Source organism: Pipra filicauda, unplaced genomic scaffold (genome assembly GCF_003945595.2).
Source record: "Pipra filicauda isolate LSUMZ 115617 unplaced genomic scaffold, ASM394559v2 scaffold253_size2546935_pilon, whole genome shotgun sequence".
Taxonomy (NCBI): domain Eukaryota; kingdom Metazoa; phylum Chordata; class Aves; order Passeriformes; family Pipridae; genus Pipra; species Pipra filicauda.
In genome coordinates, this window is record NW_024104369.1 from 776,717 (window position 1) to 793,894 (window position 17,178).

The following is a 17,178-nucleotide window of genomic DNA, read 5'->3' on the forward strand; positions in this document are numbered from 1 at the left end:
TCAAATGCAACAATATGGCAAATCCAATCTTCTCTGAAGTTCCAAGTGTGTATTTTTCTTCATTGGCTTTTGCAAGTGGGAGAATAATCTTGAGCGAGTTAGGAAGACTTTAATCTGTGAGGCAACAACTCTCTCTCACATCTTTCATAAGGCAGCTTCGTACGTATCTCAAACCCCCCTCGTGGTGGTGGTGATCTGTTGTCTCCATCTGTGGTAAGAAGAGTACAAACTTCATGTATTAGATTAGGAGCTCATCACACCAAACCATAATTTTAAAATCAAGATAGCCTAGCTAAACTGTCCATATGCAGTTTGCCTACGACTCCTTCTGTCAGTAGCTAAGATCTTGCTAATACAAATTATGACACAAACTTTCAACTCAGTTCATGTGTTTCGAAGCCAGGTTTCTTTGAAAGCTGTACATAGGATGAAACAGGTACTTTTATTCAGCTGATAGCAGTTACAGGTTTTACCAGTTCTCAAAGATGTCTAGTAAATGTTTGCAAATGGAAGGTAAACTGAAACTTCTTGCTGAAAGGGTTCTCGCTGCAGTTCTCAAGCATTCAGGAGATCCATAAAATATGCTTTCTTTATTCATGAAAATACAGAAATTGCCTTTGTAGCTATTCCTTCACTCTTTCAAGAACGACATCTGTGTCAAGTAAGGCATTTCAAATATTTCTAATAGTGCCTGTGTTTACCATTGTCAAAACTCTACAACACTTTATCATGTTATTAGGGCTGTTTATTTTGTAGGAGGACAAAGACACAAGAAGTCATGCTTTGCTTGCTTAGAAAGTTCACTTCATCATAACTCTGTCAGTTGCATGCATACAGATCAGATAAGTAGTGAATGAATTATTATGAATTTAATCCAAACATTAAAATATTTTTCAGTTTTGTCAGAGGGCAGAAGCTTTAACTATTCCTTATTTGGCAGCTAAAGTATTCACCTTTCTGTTAGCTCTTCTACAATGCTGTTGTGCATTCTCAACCTTCAGCAAAAATACAAAATCCCAGAAAGCAAACCTTCATATTCCTATCAAAGTAAATGTGGCCCAGGTCTCCATGCCTCATTTTCATATTTAGAGTTCAAGAAGTTTGATCTTGAAAAATGTATGCAAAATCTATCATCTACTCTAGCAGAATAGTTGATGATTGTACTTCCTCTATTTAAACATTGACATTGTAAGATTTTTTTTTAAATTATATTCTTATTATTATAAATTGGGTTTCTGTCAAAGAGATCTTCATCGTATTGTGAAAGTATTTTCTGATGAATGCTCTAAAGCGGTTTTCTTTTGCAGATGTTGCTGAATTTGCATAAGAAGAGTTGGATGGAAGGTTTGACACTTCAGGACTACAGTGACCATTGCAAACTCAATGAAACAGTAGTGAAGGAGATGTTAGAATTAGCTAAGAATTACAACAAGGTATTCATAGTATAACTGCAGCTGTGTTTATGAAATGAAAAAATTATTTACTTCATTTCATAAGGAGTTGATCATCGCAAATTTTATTCAGAATGACTGTGGTTCTTAGTAATCAACGACATATAATTTCTGTCTGAAGTTGTCTGTATTAGCTTTGCCACCCGACTTTTTGCCCTAAGCTGTCAAAGTGTTTAAGTACATATTTTGCTTTGAAATTTTTGTATTTTTACTTACTGAAGAGAATATAAGATTCCTGTAGATCAAAATAATCAGTTAATCATATTTTTCAATCCTTCAGTCAAGGACTGTTTGATCACTATAGCACAGTAAAGGTTATCTGTATCAGTCCAGTAGATAGATAAATAATAAATATTTAGAACACATTCCAGAGCCCAATTCAATGTTCTTGTTAGATAAGAAATTTGTTATTGGTGTTGTAAGGAAGAGGAATCACAGCTACTTTTACTGTTTTAATGCTGGCACTTAGAAATATTTCTTAGAAATACTTGATCTCAACGAGCACTCTAGGAGCAGTAAGCGTGTTAGTCATTCTTGATGAGTGCTGGGTTTTTTAACTTCTTAGAAGTCCTTAAAACCAAAATTCTTTATTATGTTCACTTTTGGTTCTGCTTTACTGGTTTAACTATGTTCAACTATCTTTAACTTTTGATACTACTCATTTCAGATTTTTGCTCAGTAACAGTTTTGTGAATATCTGACAATAAAACCATTCATGAATATTTGCCTTGATCTTTTGCACTAACACTTGGTAATTAAAACCACGTCTGCTGAAAAACTGAAGTACTTTTCCTTTTGACTTTCTGAAATGTGTTGCTGTTTGATTTTTTTTTTTTTTTTTTTTTTTTTTTGAGAAAGAGAATTGTATTTTGAGAATCTGTGGCTTGGGGAGAAAGTAAATGAAATCTGAAACACTGACCTTTTCTGTGTTTCTTTCACAGGCTGTTGAGGAAGAAGATAAGATGACACCTGAACAGCTGGCAATAAAAAATGTTGGCAAGCAGGTGAGGTGTGATGAATTAGAGCGAGGTGGAATGATATGCTTCGTTCATTCTAAATACTAATTTTTTTACATGTGCGTAGGTGATTTTAATTCTACGTGCATGATATTCTCAACACTTTAAGTAATAAATTTATTTTTGTTGAAGGTTGGGTAAGGAACTGGGCTTTTGACTATAGGTAACCGGCAGAATATCTACAAGCCATGTTCTACATGTGTTTGTATTACCTGCTGAGGAGCAGTGTTGAGATTTGTTTTTTCTTTTTTCTTCTTCTTTTGTTTTAACTTCTTCTGAGAGGCATAAAGACATCCAAGTCTGTGTCAGGGAAGCCCAAACTGTGGAGGCTTTTAAAAAGTAGTAATCATGGAAACAAAGGTGGGAGTGTTATGTATACATTATCGTGGCTAAAGAGCCAGCTCACCCCAGTCCTCAGTTCACGAACACACTGTCAGTGCTGTGCTCTGATCCACACACAGGCAAGTAAGCTGTGTTCCTTTGTGTTGGTGCTTGAGGAAAACACTTCAGGACCATAGCTGAAACTGAAAACACCCACTCGATTCATTCCATCCCTTTACAATATCAGGATATAATGTCTTTATAGATAAAGACTCAACAGAAAACTATTTCTGTATTTGATTTCAACATAAAGATTGAAGAAATATGCTTTTGTGACCAAGAGGGGAGCAAAGCAAATTTGTAAGAGCTTGTGTTCAAATTCAAGAAGGACAATGGAAACAAGAAATAGCTTTTAAAGTATCTAGCGTGTCCTTAAAGAACCAGTATTTATTGTATTGCTAGTAGCAGTAGAAGAATTTAAAGGATTCTGGATTGCTCTTGTGTGTCAGCTTCTAGCAGCAATGTCATAACACATCTGCACTATTGTTCAGTCACTTGTGTATTTCTGTAGCATTCAGAACAATGGAGTTTATGCACACCTACACATACATAAATATATACATATAAAATATGTAAGAAGGGTTGTATTTTAAGGGTTATGAAGTCATCTCAAACAGAACTTGAGCTTCACTAGCTGTTACACACACATGAAAAAAATCTGTCTTGATACAGTTCTTCAAAAAGCAAAGAAATTTTTTCCTGTTAAAATTTTGAAGTTTTCTTTAAATTAAAAAATTGTTCAGTGAAGTAATTTTCAAGTGGGTTTTTGATGGAACTTACATAAAAAAACCTTGTAAACAAAGAGCCTCTCACAATAGGGATATAATGTTATTAGGTGCTTGATTTATTAGGAACAGAAAGAATATTGGTGTGATCTTTGAAAATGAGTTACTTAAGAAGGAAAGCTCACACAGATTTTCTAGCGCACTTCTATGTAAACTTAGATGGGTTCATTACATTTTGACAGTAATTCTTTTTTAAAAAAACTTCTAATTCCCATGCATGATTGTCTTCCATATTTTAGTTTCTTTACACAAAAGAATGCTACAATAATACTATAATGAATTTTAGAGATTTTTTTTAAATGTGCCTAATATATTTTTGCAGTATTTGGAGATTAATTACTCAATATCAATTGTGAAATTGAAGAAGTGCATGAGTATGATTTTCAGCCAGAATAATCTCATTGTTCTATGCAGATGCCCACAAATGCCCACATCAATTGAGTAATGGTGTGTGGGGATGTGTATTTTCAGAAAACTGCTCAGGCTTAACATTCAGTTTCTCAGAACATTTGAACAGAGCATTGTACATGTTTTGTGGGTATAGATATGCTAATTTTCTTGCAGTCAACACAACTATTCAAAGACTGTGTTAGATGATGCTTGAGGCTTTACAGGATTAGAACACACATTTGTGCAAAGATCTGAAAACAAATTGCAATGTACCAGAACCAAGATTAAAATATTGGCCTTAGTGAGATGTATAGTAAATTTCACATATTGTGTGTTGTCCTTAAAACTCACAGCTGTCATGGTTACTCTTCAGTTGCTGGATAGAAATTTACTTCCTAAACCTATCCTCAACTTAACTGTTAGTATGGACAAATAAAATCTTCTTCATGGAAATTCAGTCATTTGGTAGGTCTTGCTAGACTGGAAAATGTAGGAGCATTACTGGCCTGTGTTCATTAACTCATGGACATCTTAAGTAGTCCTGAAATACATGAAATTCTTCAGAGATGTGTTTCAGTCATTCCTCTCATGGCATCCTTTGTATTTCAGGACCCCAAACGTCATTTAGAAGAGCATGTGGACGTGCTGATGACCTCAAACATTGTCCAGTGTTTAGCTGCTATGTTGGATACAGTTGTATTTAAATAACCAATTTACCGTTTGTGATGCTTTCTGTGTATATTTGTTTATTGTTTCTAATACAAGACAGAGACTGTTGAGGCTCTATTTGATTAAACAGAGACATCTGACTTTTGCAATGTAAGCGCATCACTATAACACCTTTCAGTCTCTAATTGTGCATTTGCTTCAATTTCTTTATGTCAGGGTCCTCACAGATTACAAAGTATTCAAGAACACCACGTGGGCAAAAATGTATTACGTTTTCATTTAATATTTGGGGGGAAAATCAGTAATACATATATATTTTGATTGTTGCAACTTAATAAAAATACATTTACAAACCTGTTTTAAGTTCTGGGCAATCATTTTTGAAAAAGGACAGCAGGAAATAAGAGAGTAGAAAAAGTATTATTAAAGACTTGTTTCTACCCACTGTAAAACTAATGAGATATTAATTACTAGGACAGCAAAAATTCTCTAATGGAATTTGGCTCCCATTGATTACCAGATACTCTCATGGAGATTTAAAAAAAAAGAAAATAAACCACAAAAATTGTAGTAGTGCTTAATTCTGAGGATGTACAAAACCCAAAATGCTGAAAATTCCCATCAGCTCCCTTTGAATATTATTCAAACCCTAATATCTACAGAAGACAACTGACCTTAAAAAAATTAATTCAGTTGCTGATAACTGAATCACACAACTCTCACAAGTGGTGTCATAAATAGCAGTATTCTGAGAATAAACATTAAAGTGATAGAGGCTGTTTTAGGTTACATGAACTCCCGTGAAAGAGAACATACACGAGATGTCCGTATATATAAATATATGGAAAGAGTCCCAACTAGAATATGACATTTCCACTGACTGGGGAGGGAAACACAGGAGGGCAGGTGGGTTGGCTGCTTGGTTTGAAGCAGACAAAGCCAAATAACTGGGTTTAGGGAGTGGCTCTGGGTTTTGGGCAGGGGGCTGGTTGGAATTTTTTGTTGGGGTGGGGGTTTTTTTTCAACTAGTGGATGGTACTTAGACTGATTTGATTCTTGTGTCTGGGCAGAAGTTTTATTTTTCTGTTTACTGTTTTTTTTTTTTTTCAATAAATGACAATAATAGTGGCAAGCAAATATTTTAAAACTAGATACATCTCTTGTTGAAGATGATTTTTTAAAAATTTGACTTCTTGTTTGCATACTAAAGGAATAACCCTAAAATTGTCTTATTTTCTGGTTTATGCCCAATATTTTTCTATTTACTTACTCTTTACCATTCAAAGATTTTTCTTTTGTTTGGAATTTCTTATTTAGGCCTTTTAATTTACTATTTTAGAATAACTCTCTCTCAAAGTATATTTAGCATGCACTTACTTCAGAGGGAAACATGCAGATTTTTGCAGCTGCCCTCCTTATGGCCTTCCCTCTGCCCCCACAGTAGGCAGTGGAATATCAGGCTGGGAAAATGGAGACATACCAAACCACATTTGCCTGAGTGTAGTTAAATTGAAGTACTTTCTGGCGATTTACGCTGAAAACCTGCGTGTCCTTCAGGAAGGCTGTATTTGGGCCTTGCTGTTGTGGGATATGGGCACCCCGGGGTGAGATGGGGCAGGAGCTGATTGGGGGACCTGCCCTGGGGCTCCTCTGCCAGTGGGGCTCTGCATCCTTGCCGCTCTCTACTCCCACGCGCACGTGTAACACCACGAGGGAGACAGAGTTTGGCAGGTCGTGGGTAACATGGCACTGCAGAGCAGAAGAGAAGCTAGCGCAGTGCTGCAGTGTATACATGCGTGAGAGGCTGGTGTAAGCAGGGAGACAAACCAGTGAGTCTTGCGTATTCTAAATTAATTTTGACAAATGTACATCTTGCAGAGGGTAGCTGAAGGGAGTCTGTTGGAGATGCAGATCTGTAGTATAAGCTTGTGCTGTGGTACCCTGCTTTCTGTTCGCTCCTCAGTTTGACTTGGAGGCACAATTTTCCATTTACCAAGATGTTTTATGAATAATAAAAAGGTAGTTTTTTGGGGCATCTTTCCTTATATTTGTCCAGTGCTTTAGAGCTACACAAAGGATTTGGAAGAGTGTGTGTATGCGGTAACCTGAAAAGCAGCAGCCCATATACCATCTTGGAGGAAGAAAGAGGTTTTCAAGCAGCCTCCTTCTGAGCCTCCAGCCGCAATGGAGCAGACCTTCATTAGCAGCTTGACCCCTTGTCACCTGTCAATGCGAAGGACGGGCATATTGTATTAGCAAACCTCTCTACATTCTATGACGATTCTGTAACACCACCTGCCATTGCATATCCCCCTATTATACCAGTTTAGGAGTTGTGCTCTGAAGATTTTTGGCATATATTAGCACTTCCATGTGATTGGCAGCATACCACTGAATTCATTGCAGCTCTGCATCTATATGGGTGTAGCTCTGTAATTCAGGGCAGCGTTTCCGAGGGTTTATCTGCGTTTTGATCCATCTCCTGCCTGTATAAGTCCATTACCTTTCTGTTGGTTCAAGCAGGGAAAGGGAAGGGTGAGCACGATGGTGAAACAAGTGTCAGAAACATTAGTTAGAACTGATAATAATAAAACTATTTTCTTAGCACTGAAAGGAGAAGGTAGCGTATGGAAAGTTGCATGCACTGTACCACCCGACTGTGACTGGAACAGTGAACTGCTTGCTTTTTGCTTCATAATTTATCTTATTAGAATCATTTCCTTGCAGAGAGAGTGTGTATGTTGGCATTTATGAAACACTAAATAACTGAAGTAGCTCACGGTTAAGCAAAGTAAATGACCACGAGATGAGAGCATTGAAATACACATTCTGACAAGTCATCCTGGTTCTAGTCTTCTCTGGATTTGAGTTTGCAAAAGTTTCAGCCTGGCTTCAGGCAATTGTACGATTGTTTGGTCTTATTATGTGATGGTTCAGACCGCATTAGTTGTCAGTTGAATTTGAAGCCGGCTGCTGATGTCACTTGGGAAGAGATGGGGTCTGTAAAATACCTGAAGTCCAAACCGCTAAGGGGACAATACTGAGAAAAATGGAAGAGGAGAGGAGAGCTCCTCCCTGGGTAAAAATAAAACCCAAAATCCAACCCCCCCCCCCCAAAAAAAAAAATCAACAAAACAAGAAAAAACAAAACTTGTGCTTTTAAAAACTCTCAAGCTTCTCTAGGAAGGGAAATTGAGACTGGTGCTTGGCAGAGGAGGGGTGGCGAGCGGGTCCCCTGAACTCAGGCGCATCTTCACGCCTTGGATGGTCCCGCTTTCAGTAGCCCGAGACTCTACCTGGAACACCGCGGGACCCACGGGCCGGTCCCTCCGCTAATTGGAGGTCTCCGCAGCCCCCCGAAGGTGCGCGGGCCTCGCCCGCCCCCCCCGGGTGTCACCGGGGCCGCGGCCGCCGCTCTCCCCTGGGCTCGGCCGCGACCGCGGCTCTGCCGAGACACCCCTGGGCAGAGGGTGCCGGCGGCTCCTTCCGCAGCACCCTGTGGTTTGGGCTTCTCCGCTACGCCCGAACCTGCAAGGGTGCTGCCAAAAATCGAGGGCTGTCCGCGGGACCGAGCACGGAGGGGAAAGCAGGCACCGGGTGGAAAGAAATCCGGAGCAGGATGGGAGGTGGACGCCTTCCACGCTGTTTTGCTGATAATCTCCGGCATTACGGCTCCCAGATAAAATATTTATTTACTAAAGAACCCGTAAACATCGCAGCAAATACATTAGGGCACTTCGGCTGCGGGGCTTATGATTATTTCAGAAGTTAAAAGAGATGATACGCGGCCGCTGTCAGCGGGGATGGAGGGTGTATTTTCCCCCGCAAAGCAGGCACGGGTGGGAAGGGTGGGGGCGTTGTGCCGGGGGTCGCTCAGAAGAGGTGGGGGAGAGGGGCTGCGCCCCGCTGGGGACAAACCGCGGGAGTGAGCTGAGGGCAGCGGCTGCCCAGCCCGGCGCTCCCCTCGTAACCGGTCCCTGAAGCCCCCAGGACCCGCTCTCCATCCTGACGCACAAAGGTAGAGGACACGCGCGCAGTATTTGGGGAATCGTAGGGTTTGGATTTATTTTCCAGCCGTAGTCAAAAAAAAAAAAAAGCTGGAAAGGTCACATAATAATGAGCTCTCACAGCAAACACACTCTTCCCTTCCCCCTTTCCCTTCCTTCTATCTCACAATAAAATCATCTCCTTCAATTTGCCATGATCATCGCGACCAGGAGCCAGGTGATTATCCTAATTAATGTCTATCTAATTAAATTACTGTCAGCGGTTAACCAATGGCAGAAGCCGTTTCATCCTCTCCACAAGCAGCAAGATCAAAAGTGAGTCTTTCCTGATTGCTGCATAGTGTCAATTGGCCAATCTCTTCTCCCTGGGAAGGGAGAAAAAAAAAAAAAAAAAAAAAAAAAAAAAAAAAAAAGTAAATCAAACGTTTGGGAAGCATTTGGTGGATGAAGTGCTTTCTGCCTAGTGAGGGTCCCAGGATGTCTAGCTTCTGATACTAAGGAGCCCTTTCAGATCCAGGGACTGAAGGGTTATTACTGTGGTGCTAGAGCTATGCAGCTGGAGCATTGTCTTTCTCCCTCTATCATGCTCTCCAAGAAATTTCTCAATGTGAGCAGCAGTTACCCACATGCAGGCGGATCTGAGCTTGCCTTGCATGATCATCCCATTATCTCGACCACTGACAACCTGGAGAGAAGTTCACCTTTGAAAAAAATTACCAGGGGGATGACGAATCAGTCAGATACAGACAATTTTCCTGACTCCAAGGACACACCAGGGGACGTCCAGAGAAATAAACTCTCTCCCGTCTTGGACGGGGTCTCTGAGCTTCGTCACAGTTTCGATGGATCTGCTGCAGATCGCTATCTGCTCTCTCAGTCCAGCCAGCCCCAGTCTGCTGCCTCTGCTCCTAGTACCATGTTCCCTTATCCCAGCCAGCATGGACCTGCTCACCCAGCCTTCTCCATCGCCAGCCCCAGCCGCTACATGGCTCACCATCCTGTGATCACCAACGGAGCTTATAACAGCCTCCTGTCCAACTCTTCTCCGCAAGGCTACCCCACGGCGGGCTACCCGTATCCCCAGCAGTATGGCCATTCCTACCAAGGGGCACCTTTCTACCAGTTCTCCTCCACCCAGCCGGGGCTGGTTCCTGGCAAGGCTCAGGTCTACCTGTGCAACAGGCCACTCTGGCTGAAATTTCACCGGCACCAGACGGAGATGATCATCACGAAGCAGGGAAGGTAAGCCACCGCGCGGACCCTCGCTGGGTGTCGGGGCTGAGCCGCGGGCTCCGCAGCGGGAGCCGCCCGGAGCCTCCGCCGCCCCGGCGGAGCCGTCCGCCCGTCACCGGGGTCCCTGCCCTGGTCGTCGGGAGCGTCGGTGCCGGTCCCCACCATTCCTTGCCTCCCTCCAAGTTCCCGCGCCCGCTGCCCTCATCCCTTCCCCGCGGAAAGCTCGACTCTCCGGGGAGGGGATTTCTTTTGATTTTTATTTTCCGGTCAATACCGGCAGTCGAGAGGATAAAGCACAACGGCTGGTTCCTTCGCGTGTGCCTGTCGCTGGTTTGCTCTCCTTCTTCCCTTTCGTTTTTCTTTTCCTTTTTTTTTTTTTTTCTTATAGGCGCATGTTCCCTTTCCTAAGCTTTAATATTTCTGGTCTCGACCCCACGGCTCACTACAATATTTTTGTGGATGTAATTTTGGCGGATCCCAACCACTGGAGATTTCAGGGAGGCAAATGGGTTCCTTGCGGCAAGGCGGACACCAATGTACAAGGCAAGTTTCTCCAATTAACACTTTTTCCGACACATAGTAGGTGAGAATGATTAATTAATGCCTTCGTGAACTGGCTCTGGCGGATTCTTAAACGCGAATGAGCCAACGATGCCTTTTTCTTTTTTGTTTTTCTTTTTTTTTTTTTTTATACGGAGGGTGGAGGAGAAAGTAAAATGTGTTCGGAAAGAGCTGTTTTAATCCTTTTCGGTTAAAATGAAGGCAGTTTTGGCAGTAAAATATTGGTAACCTAACGGGCTCCTTCGCCCTCGTGTGCTGCTTCAGGGGCAGAACCCGAGGTATACGCGAGAACTGTGATGTGGTTGTGTTTTTGGCTGTTTTGCTTAGGAAACCGGGTTTACATGCACCCCGACTCCCCCAACACGGGAGCCCACTGGATGCGCCAGGAAATCTCCTTTGGGAAACTAAAACTTACAAACAATAAAGGAGCATCAAACAACAACGGACAGGTCAGTGGGGGAACGCAGGCGCTCTGCTAGAATTATTTTTATTGCTTCAGGCAAAATCCTGCCGTTTCGGAAAGGACGTGTATTTTTTTAGATTGTGTCGTTAGGTGAAAATAAAAGAGGGGGGGTGGTGAGAAAGTCCTCCCGTCTTTTTGCCATGGGCCTCGACGCCCCCGAGCGCGTTGCCCAAGGTGGCACCACTGCCCGGTGCGGCCGGAGGAGCCCGCAGCCGTCCCAGGGAGGCGGCGGCCAGCGGACATCGTTCTCCTCGTCGTTCTCTCTCTAATTTCTTCTTCCCTTTTTTTTTTTTTTTCCCCGCGGCCCCCTCCCTCCTTTTGCCATGCCTGACAGATGGTGGTTTTGCAGTCCCTCCACAAGTACCAGCCCCGCTTGCATGTGGTGGAGGTGAACGAAGATGGGACAGAGGATACCAACCAGCCGGGCAGAGTGCAGACCTTCACCTTCCCTGAGACCCAGTTCATAGCAGTCACCGCCTACCAAAACACCGATGTAAAGAGCTCCCTGGTTTATTCCGCTCGCGGTCGCCGCGCTCCCCGCAGGACACCCCGCCAGGGCCGGCCCGGAGGCTGCGCGCTCTCCCCCGGGTCTCCGGCGCCGTGAGATGAGCCTCCCTGTCTCTCCCTTTGTGCCATTCCGCCCTGACCAGTTCCAAGCACGGCCATAGCCGCTTGCGCCGTCTTCAACCCGGGAGCCCCCTCCCGCAGCGGCATCGCCCTCCCCTCCAGGCCGGGCGCGATCCTGCCCCTCCGCCCGGGGCTGGGCGCTGCTTCGCGTTTATCTCCCAGTCGGAAACAGCTCAGTTAGCTGTTAAGCTGTTAGCTTAAGCTTTAAGTCTGCAAGGATCAATTAACATCCTCATTGATTGCGCCGGGGGTGACAGAGAAACTTCCTCAAATTAAAAGCTCGTTAATGCCTTGGATGTGTTTCGGAGTGGTCTGTCTTTGCTACAGACTGGTGCCCCCTTTTCAAATGACATATGTTCAGTCCACATTCGCGCCTTAATTATTTTTCTCCATGCAAATGCAAACTCTTAGATACCGTTCTGTCGTACGTTTTGCCTCATTTCTGGATTTCAATATCTTCATACGCCTGCAGTAGGAATTCTGACACGTCTTAAAACATGGGGTTAAATACTAAATTTTATCGTACTTTTTACAATAAGGCAAATCTTAAAATTAGACTGTGATGTCTATAAGCACGCCAGATCTTTATTTTTCACGGTATAAAAGCAATTTGATTGATTAGAGTAAACCTTAGTCCTTTAAAAACGTGTTGGCTGCAGCGGGGTATATTTTTCAGGCTTTCACAACGTCAGTTCTGTTCCTCTCTTTCTCTAGATCACACAACTGAAAATAGATCACAACCCTTTCGCAAAAGGATTCCGAGACAATTATGACACGTAAGTGAAACTGATTTTTATTACCCTTCTACCGGCTGCTCACACATGTCAAAGGGGGAAGCTTTAGGATGCGGGCTGGCTTAATTTCACACCGAGATGTGTAATGTCAGGTTTTTCCAGAGCCCTCCGGGAGCAAGGCACCCGCCCGCTCCCGCGCAAGGGCTGTCCCTGCGGCGGGGCCCCACTCAGCCCTGCGGCCGCCTCCACGCCTGGGGCCGCGCTGCCCGCACCTGAGTCCGCATCTCGCTTTGGCACTTGCGGCGGTTTTGTTGTTGGTTTTTCCTGGCACGTATCTTGGCGCCTCTTTCCAAGTTTCCGTTTCACTTGCGCACAAGGGCTCCGAAAAAAGCACCCGAGCATCACGGCAACCCGCCGGGTCTGCATCATCCCGGGGGCCGCAGAGCCGGTGTCCAGAGGGAAATGTCTTCATGTCGTTTTGTTCTTCTCCGGGGTTGGATTTTTTTTTCGCCCTCCTCTCCCTTCTGGGTGGAGCTAAAGCCTCAGAAGTTTTAATCGTTGTTTGTCCCTGTACTGCTTCTGCCCGTCCGCCTGTGAGGCGTTCCCACGGTTTGACCCACCAGCCATGCCCTCTGCGGCAGATGCGGCTGGTGCCGCTCCGAGTGAGGCTCCGGGAGGGCGTCAACCCCCGACCCCCGCCGCCGCCTTTCCCGGCCCTCGGGTCTCGAATGGGGATATCCCGGCCTAGCAGGCCTGCCGGAAGGCTTCCCCTGCCTCGGGGTAAGCGGGAGGTGGAAGGCGCAGGGCGGCTCACACGCCCGAGGGGGCGGGCGGTTTTGGAACTGACCTGCCCCGCTGCAAGCTCCAGGTCTGCGGGACAGGACCCCGGCTTTGAGAAGGGAAGCCTTTTTCCTTTCTAAACTGCGGCGGGAAGCGGCCTCCCTTGGAGCGCCTCAGCGCGTGTCTTCAGCGCCTTCTTCAACCTCTCTCTGCTGGACCGTAGTCTAGCACCCACCAGCAGCAGGATTTCAGGACAAGCGTGGAAACGACGCCGAGGGCTGAACTAGTGAGAGAGGGGCCCGAGGCCGAGCTCTAACTCTCCTCAGGGGGCAGCTTGTCGTGCGGCCGCTGTCTTCCACGGGCGGGGGTCGCGGCGGCTGTGGAGGGGAGCCGGCCTGTCCCTGGTGCCACGGAGGGCGGCAGCCGGGCCTGCCCGCTCTCCGGGACCTCTGCGAGGAGTATGTGCAGCCTTTGGAAAGGCTGCGCGGCCTTCGCCCCCAGCCACAAGTGCTTTTCTCTTTTTAATAGGAAAAGAACTTTATAGGGCGTCACTTGAAAGGAGACGGGGGGAGGGGGAAGCTTCAATGTTGTCTAGCACGTTGAATTTGTTTAAGGGCCAAGTTTATTTTGGATAAGAAATTCCAGGAGGCGTGGAGGGTTAATTAAAGCACAGTTTTAGCCTGAAGTAAATACAGATAGTAGTTATTCATCCATTAAAGTTTTTATAATCGCAAATTGCAGCCCAGCATGGGAGAATTATATATAGGCCATGCAGGGAACACTGGAAGTGTCTGGCTTTACATTTCCTACAGTAGGTGTTTAAAGATTAGCTTGATTTAAACTGGGTAAAATGTTGATGGTTCGTCTGCGACTCCCAATAATAAGTGTTAAACAGCCGATAGAATTCCGTAGTCTGCCACTCATGCTGTTCGCGGTAAATGACCGGGCTGCCTGTTGCGCATGTGGCGGGACCGGTCAATGTGTCACCGCGCGGGATTTCACGCCGTTGGGATGCGGGTTCGGACCCGAGAGAGGGATCTCGGCCCCGTCAAGAAATGGCCAACAGGTTACGAATGATTTTGCTCTTCGTGCTTCCCCCCATCTTTCTTTCCTCTTCCCCGTTAAAGGCCATAGGCGCTACTGGTGCCAGAGGTAAAGCCCGGAGAGGAGCGCAGGCTCCCGGGTCGGGCAGGAGCGCGCTGGGACGGCGCCGTCCCTTCCCGTCCGTCCCCCGAGGGCTGCGGCCGGCCGGGTGCCGCGCCGAGGAGGGCGCCGGGCTGCGGCGGACACCCAGCTCTCTCCCCTTCTCTTGGGCAGGATCTACACGGGCTGCGACATGGACCGGCTGACGCCTTCCCCCAACGACTCGCCCCGCTCGCAGATCGTGCCCGGGGCCCGCTACGCCATGGCCGGCTCCTTCCTCCAGGACCAGTTCGTGAGTAACTACGCCAAGTCCCGCTTCCACCCCGGGGCAGGAGCCGGCCCGGGGCCCGGCGCCGACCGCAGCGTGCCCCACACCAACGGGCTGCTCTCCCCACAGCAAGCCGAGGACCCGGGGGCCCCCTCGCCGCAGCGCTGGTTCGTCGCCCCCGCCAACAACCGCCTCGACTTCGCCGCCTCCGCCTACGACACGGCCACCGACTTCGCCGGCAACGCGGCCACGCTGCTGTCCTACGCGGCCGCAGGAGTCAAGGCGCTGCCGCTGCAGGCGGCCGGCTGCGCCGGGCGGCCGCTGGGCTACTATGCCGACCCCTCGGGCTGGGGGGCCCGCAGCCCCCCGCAGTACTGCAGCAAGTCGGGCTCCGTGCTCTCCTGCTGGCCCAACAGCGCGGCGGCGGCGCGCATGGCCGCCGGCAATCCCTACCTGGGGGAGGAGGCGGAGAGCCTGGCCCCCGAGCGGTCCCCTTTGCCGGGCGCCGAGGACTCCAAGCCCAAAGATTTGTCCGACTCCAGCTGGATCGAGACGCCGTCGTCCATTAAATCCATCGACTCCTCTGATTCTGGGATTTACGAGCAGGCCAAAAGGAGGCGGATCTCCCCCTCGGACACCCCGGTGTCCGAGAGCTCCTCGCCCCTCAAGAGCGAGGTGCTTACCCAGCGGGACTGCGAAAAGACCTGCGCCAAGGACATCGGCTACTACGGCTTCTACTCGCACAGCTAGGCGCGGCCGCCGGCCCGCCGTCCTTTTGCACAATAACTCCTCCGCGTTAGCGCACTGACCCCCGCCCCTGATGCCCCATCCGTGCCCCGGCCCGGCCCGGCCCGGCAGGGAGGCAGGCAGGCAGGCTGAGCCGCGGCCGCCGCCGCCCCCCCCGCCCCGCTCCCCGCCCGGCCCGGCCCGGCCCGGCGGCGCCCCGGGGGCGTGGGGGGCACTGCCGATCCGAAACCCACTGATCAGTAGGATGCTTAGACTCTCAAACAGTACAGCGCTTCCTTCCTTTTACCACGGATGGATTCTAGGGGAAACAGTAATAGTGGGGAAAAGAGCCTGTGAAATGCCTGTACATAGTATTTAATTTATTGTAACAGATTACTTTTCTTTGGTTCTGTTTATTTATTATTTGTTTGGATTTTTTTGTTTTGTTTTCATTGTTAAGTCAACAAAACTTAAATCCTGTTTGAATTTCTTTACCCCCTTGCCCGCACTTTGCTCCCTCTTCCTCGTGCCCCTCCCCAGGTACACACTCTTCCTAAATGCCTCTGGAAATATAAGTGGTCCATAGCTGTAGCAGCGAGTAATGGGTTTCTCACTTTCTTTCCAATTCCTCGCATGAAATAATTACGCGGTGCCCTGGGCTAACACAGCTAAGGAATAGCTCAGTTTTCCCTTCAAGAGAACAGAAATACATCTCGTAGGAAAGTCGATTAAAGTAGCATGACGCCTTCCAAAAGCAAAATTAACTGCCTCTTATTTTTCTTTAAAAGGAATAGCTCGAGATCAGCAATATTATTTTCTGTGGTATCCCCCCCCCCCCCCCGCCCCCAAGTGCCAAATCCATTACTGGTCCCCGCAGGTGCCAAATATGCTGACAAACTATTTTCAAATTTCTTTGCAGTTTCCCCCTCTTTCTTTATATTGCTGTAAATCTTTGTAATGAATAATCTAAAAAAAAAAAAAAAAAAAGAAAAAAAAAGAAAAAAAGGAAAAAAAAAGAAAAAAGAAGAAAAAAGATATAGACGACTGAATTGTTGGTAACCATAGTGTAGTCCAGTGAAGATGAGTTGTGAGTTGTATATTTTACTGCATTTAGTTTTGGAATTGACTTTTTCATAAAGTAGCTGACCGAGATCTGACTTCCTGGGGAATCAAATGCACATCGAAAGTAAGAGTGATCTTTCCTGTAAGCCTCTTATTACATTATTGAAGGAGAAATAATATCCCTCCAGGACTCCCCCCCGGTGAAGCAGAATAAGTCTTCGAATTTTGAGTAGCAAATCTATACAATTAACACATTTTTATATGGAAAAACACCAATTACAAACTGAAATATGCATCAGGCTAAATATTCAGTCTAGATTACACTCGATGGGGAAATTTCCTAATAGAAATTCAGGGTCATAAACGTGTGTATATTTTTGACTCTTCTGTAAATCGAATGTTGTGATTTTTATATTTGTTCTGTTACGTCTGTGGAACTGAATAATTTATACCAGTACATGCTCCATTGAGAAATGTTTCGGTTTTTGCCCGTTTGTATCGTCTGTGTATAACAAGTAAAATAAACCTGGCAAAACATTAACGTCGTGTTGGAAAAAGCACTTCGCCGTTTTGCAAGCAGGAGATCGGGTGCGGCTAAGGAGAAGAGGCTGGCGGAGCTCTCCGCGAGGCTCTGGGGCGGGAGTCCCGCCGCTGCCCTCCCTGACCGAGGTGGTCGGCTTGCCCCGCGTTTGTCCTTTTTTTTGGTGGGGGGGGGAAGAACGTAGCGGAGAGTGCTTACACGACGTGGCCAAGCGTGGAGGTTTGCAGTCGGAGAAAGAGGGAGATGAAACCCCCTCAGGTTTGAGAGGTTTGTAACTATCCCCGTGTTTGTCGCTTAAAAACCCTTACAGCACTTTGCAGGCGGGAGAGGTGCCTGGTGCG

General features: G+C 46.5%; 2 protein-coding genes across 4 annotated transcripts in view; both read left to right on the forward strand.

The window, feature by feature from the left end:
- The window catches only part of PSMD14 (proteasome 26S subunit, non-ATPase 14), a 46,675-nt gene extending 41,626 nt beyond the window's left edge, over positions 1-5,049 (forward strand). For both annotated transcript variants that reach the window (XM_027734168.2, XM_039382072.1), the window contains exons 11-13: positions 1,308-1,433; positions 2,393-2,455; positions 4,633-5,049. In XM_027734168.2, the coding sequence (XP_027589969.1) occupies positions 1,308-1,433; positions 2,393-2,455; positions 4,633-4,731 (288 nt within the window). In that variant the 3' untranslated portion in view covers positions 4,732-5,049. The remainder of the gene's footprint in view (positions 1-1,307; positions 1,434-2,392; positions 2,456-4,632) is intronic.
- Positions 5,050-9,147: 4,098 nt separating this feature from the next.
- Positions 9,148-16,837, forward strand: TBR1 (T-box brain transcription factor 1). Of its 2 annotated transcripts, XM_027734201.2 has the most exons (7): positions 9,148-9,941; positions 10,321-10,475; positions 10,821-10,942; positions 11,291-11,449; positions 12,298-12,359; positions 14,415-14,532; positions 14,638-16,837. In XM_027734201.2, exons 1-7 carry the CDS (start codon positions 9,250-9,252, stop codon positions 15,256-15,258), a joined length of 1,929 nt encoding a protein of 642 aa, XP_027590002.1. In that variant the 5' UTR covers positions 9,148-9,249; the 3' UTR covers positions 15,259-16,837. The 2 variants fall into 2 exon arrangements, with proteins under 2 accessions (XP_027590002.1, XP_027590001.1); XM_027734200.2 differs by having other exon boundaries at positions 14,415-16,837.
- Positions 16,838-17,178: the final 341 nt, after the last annotated feature.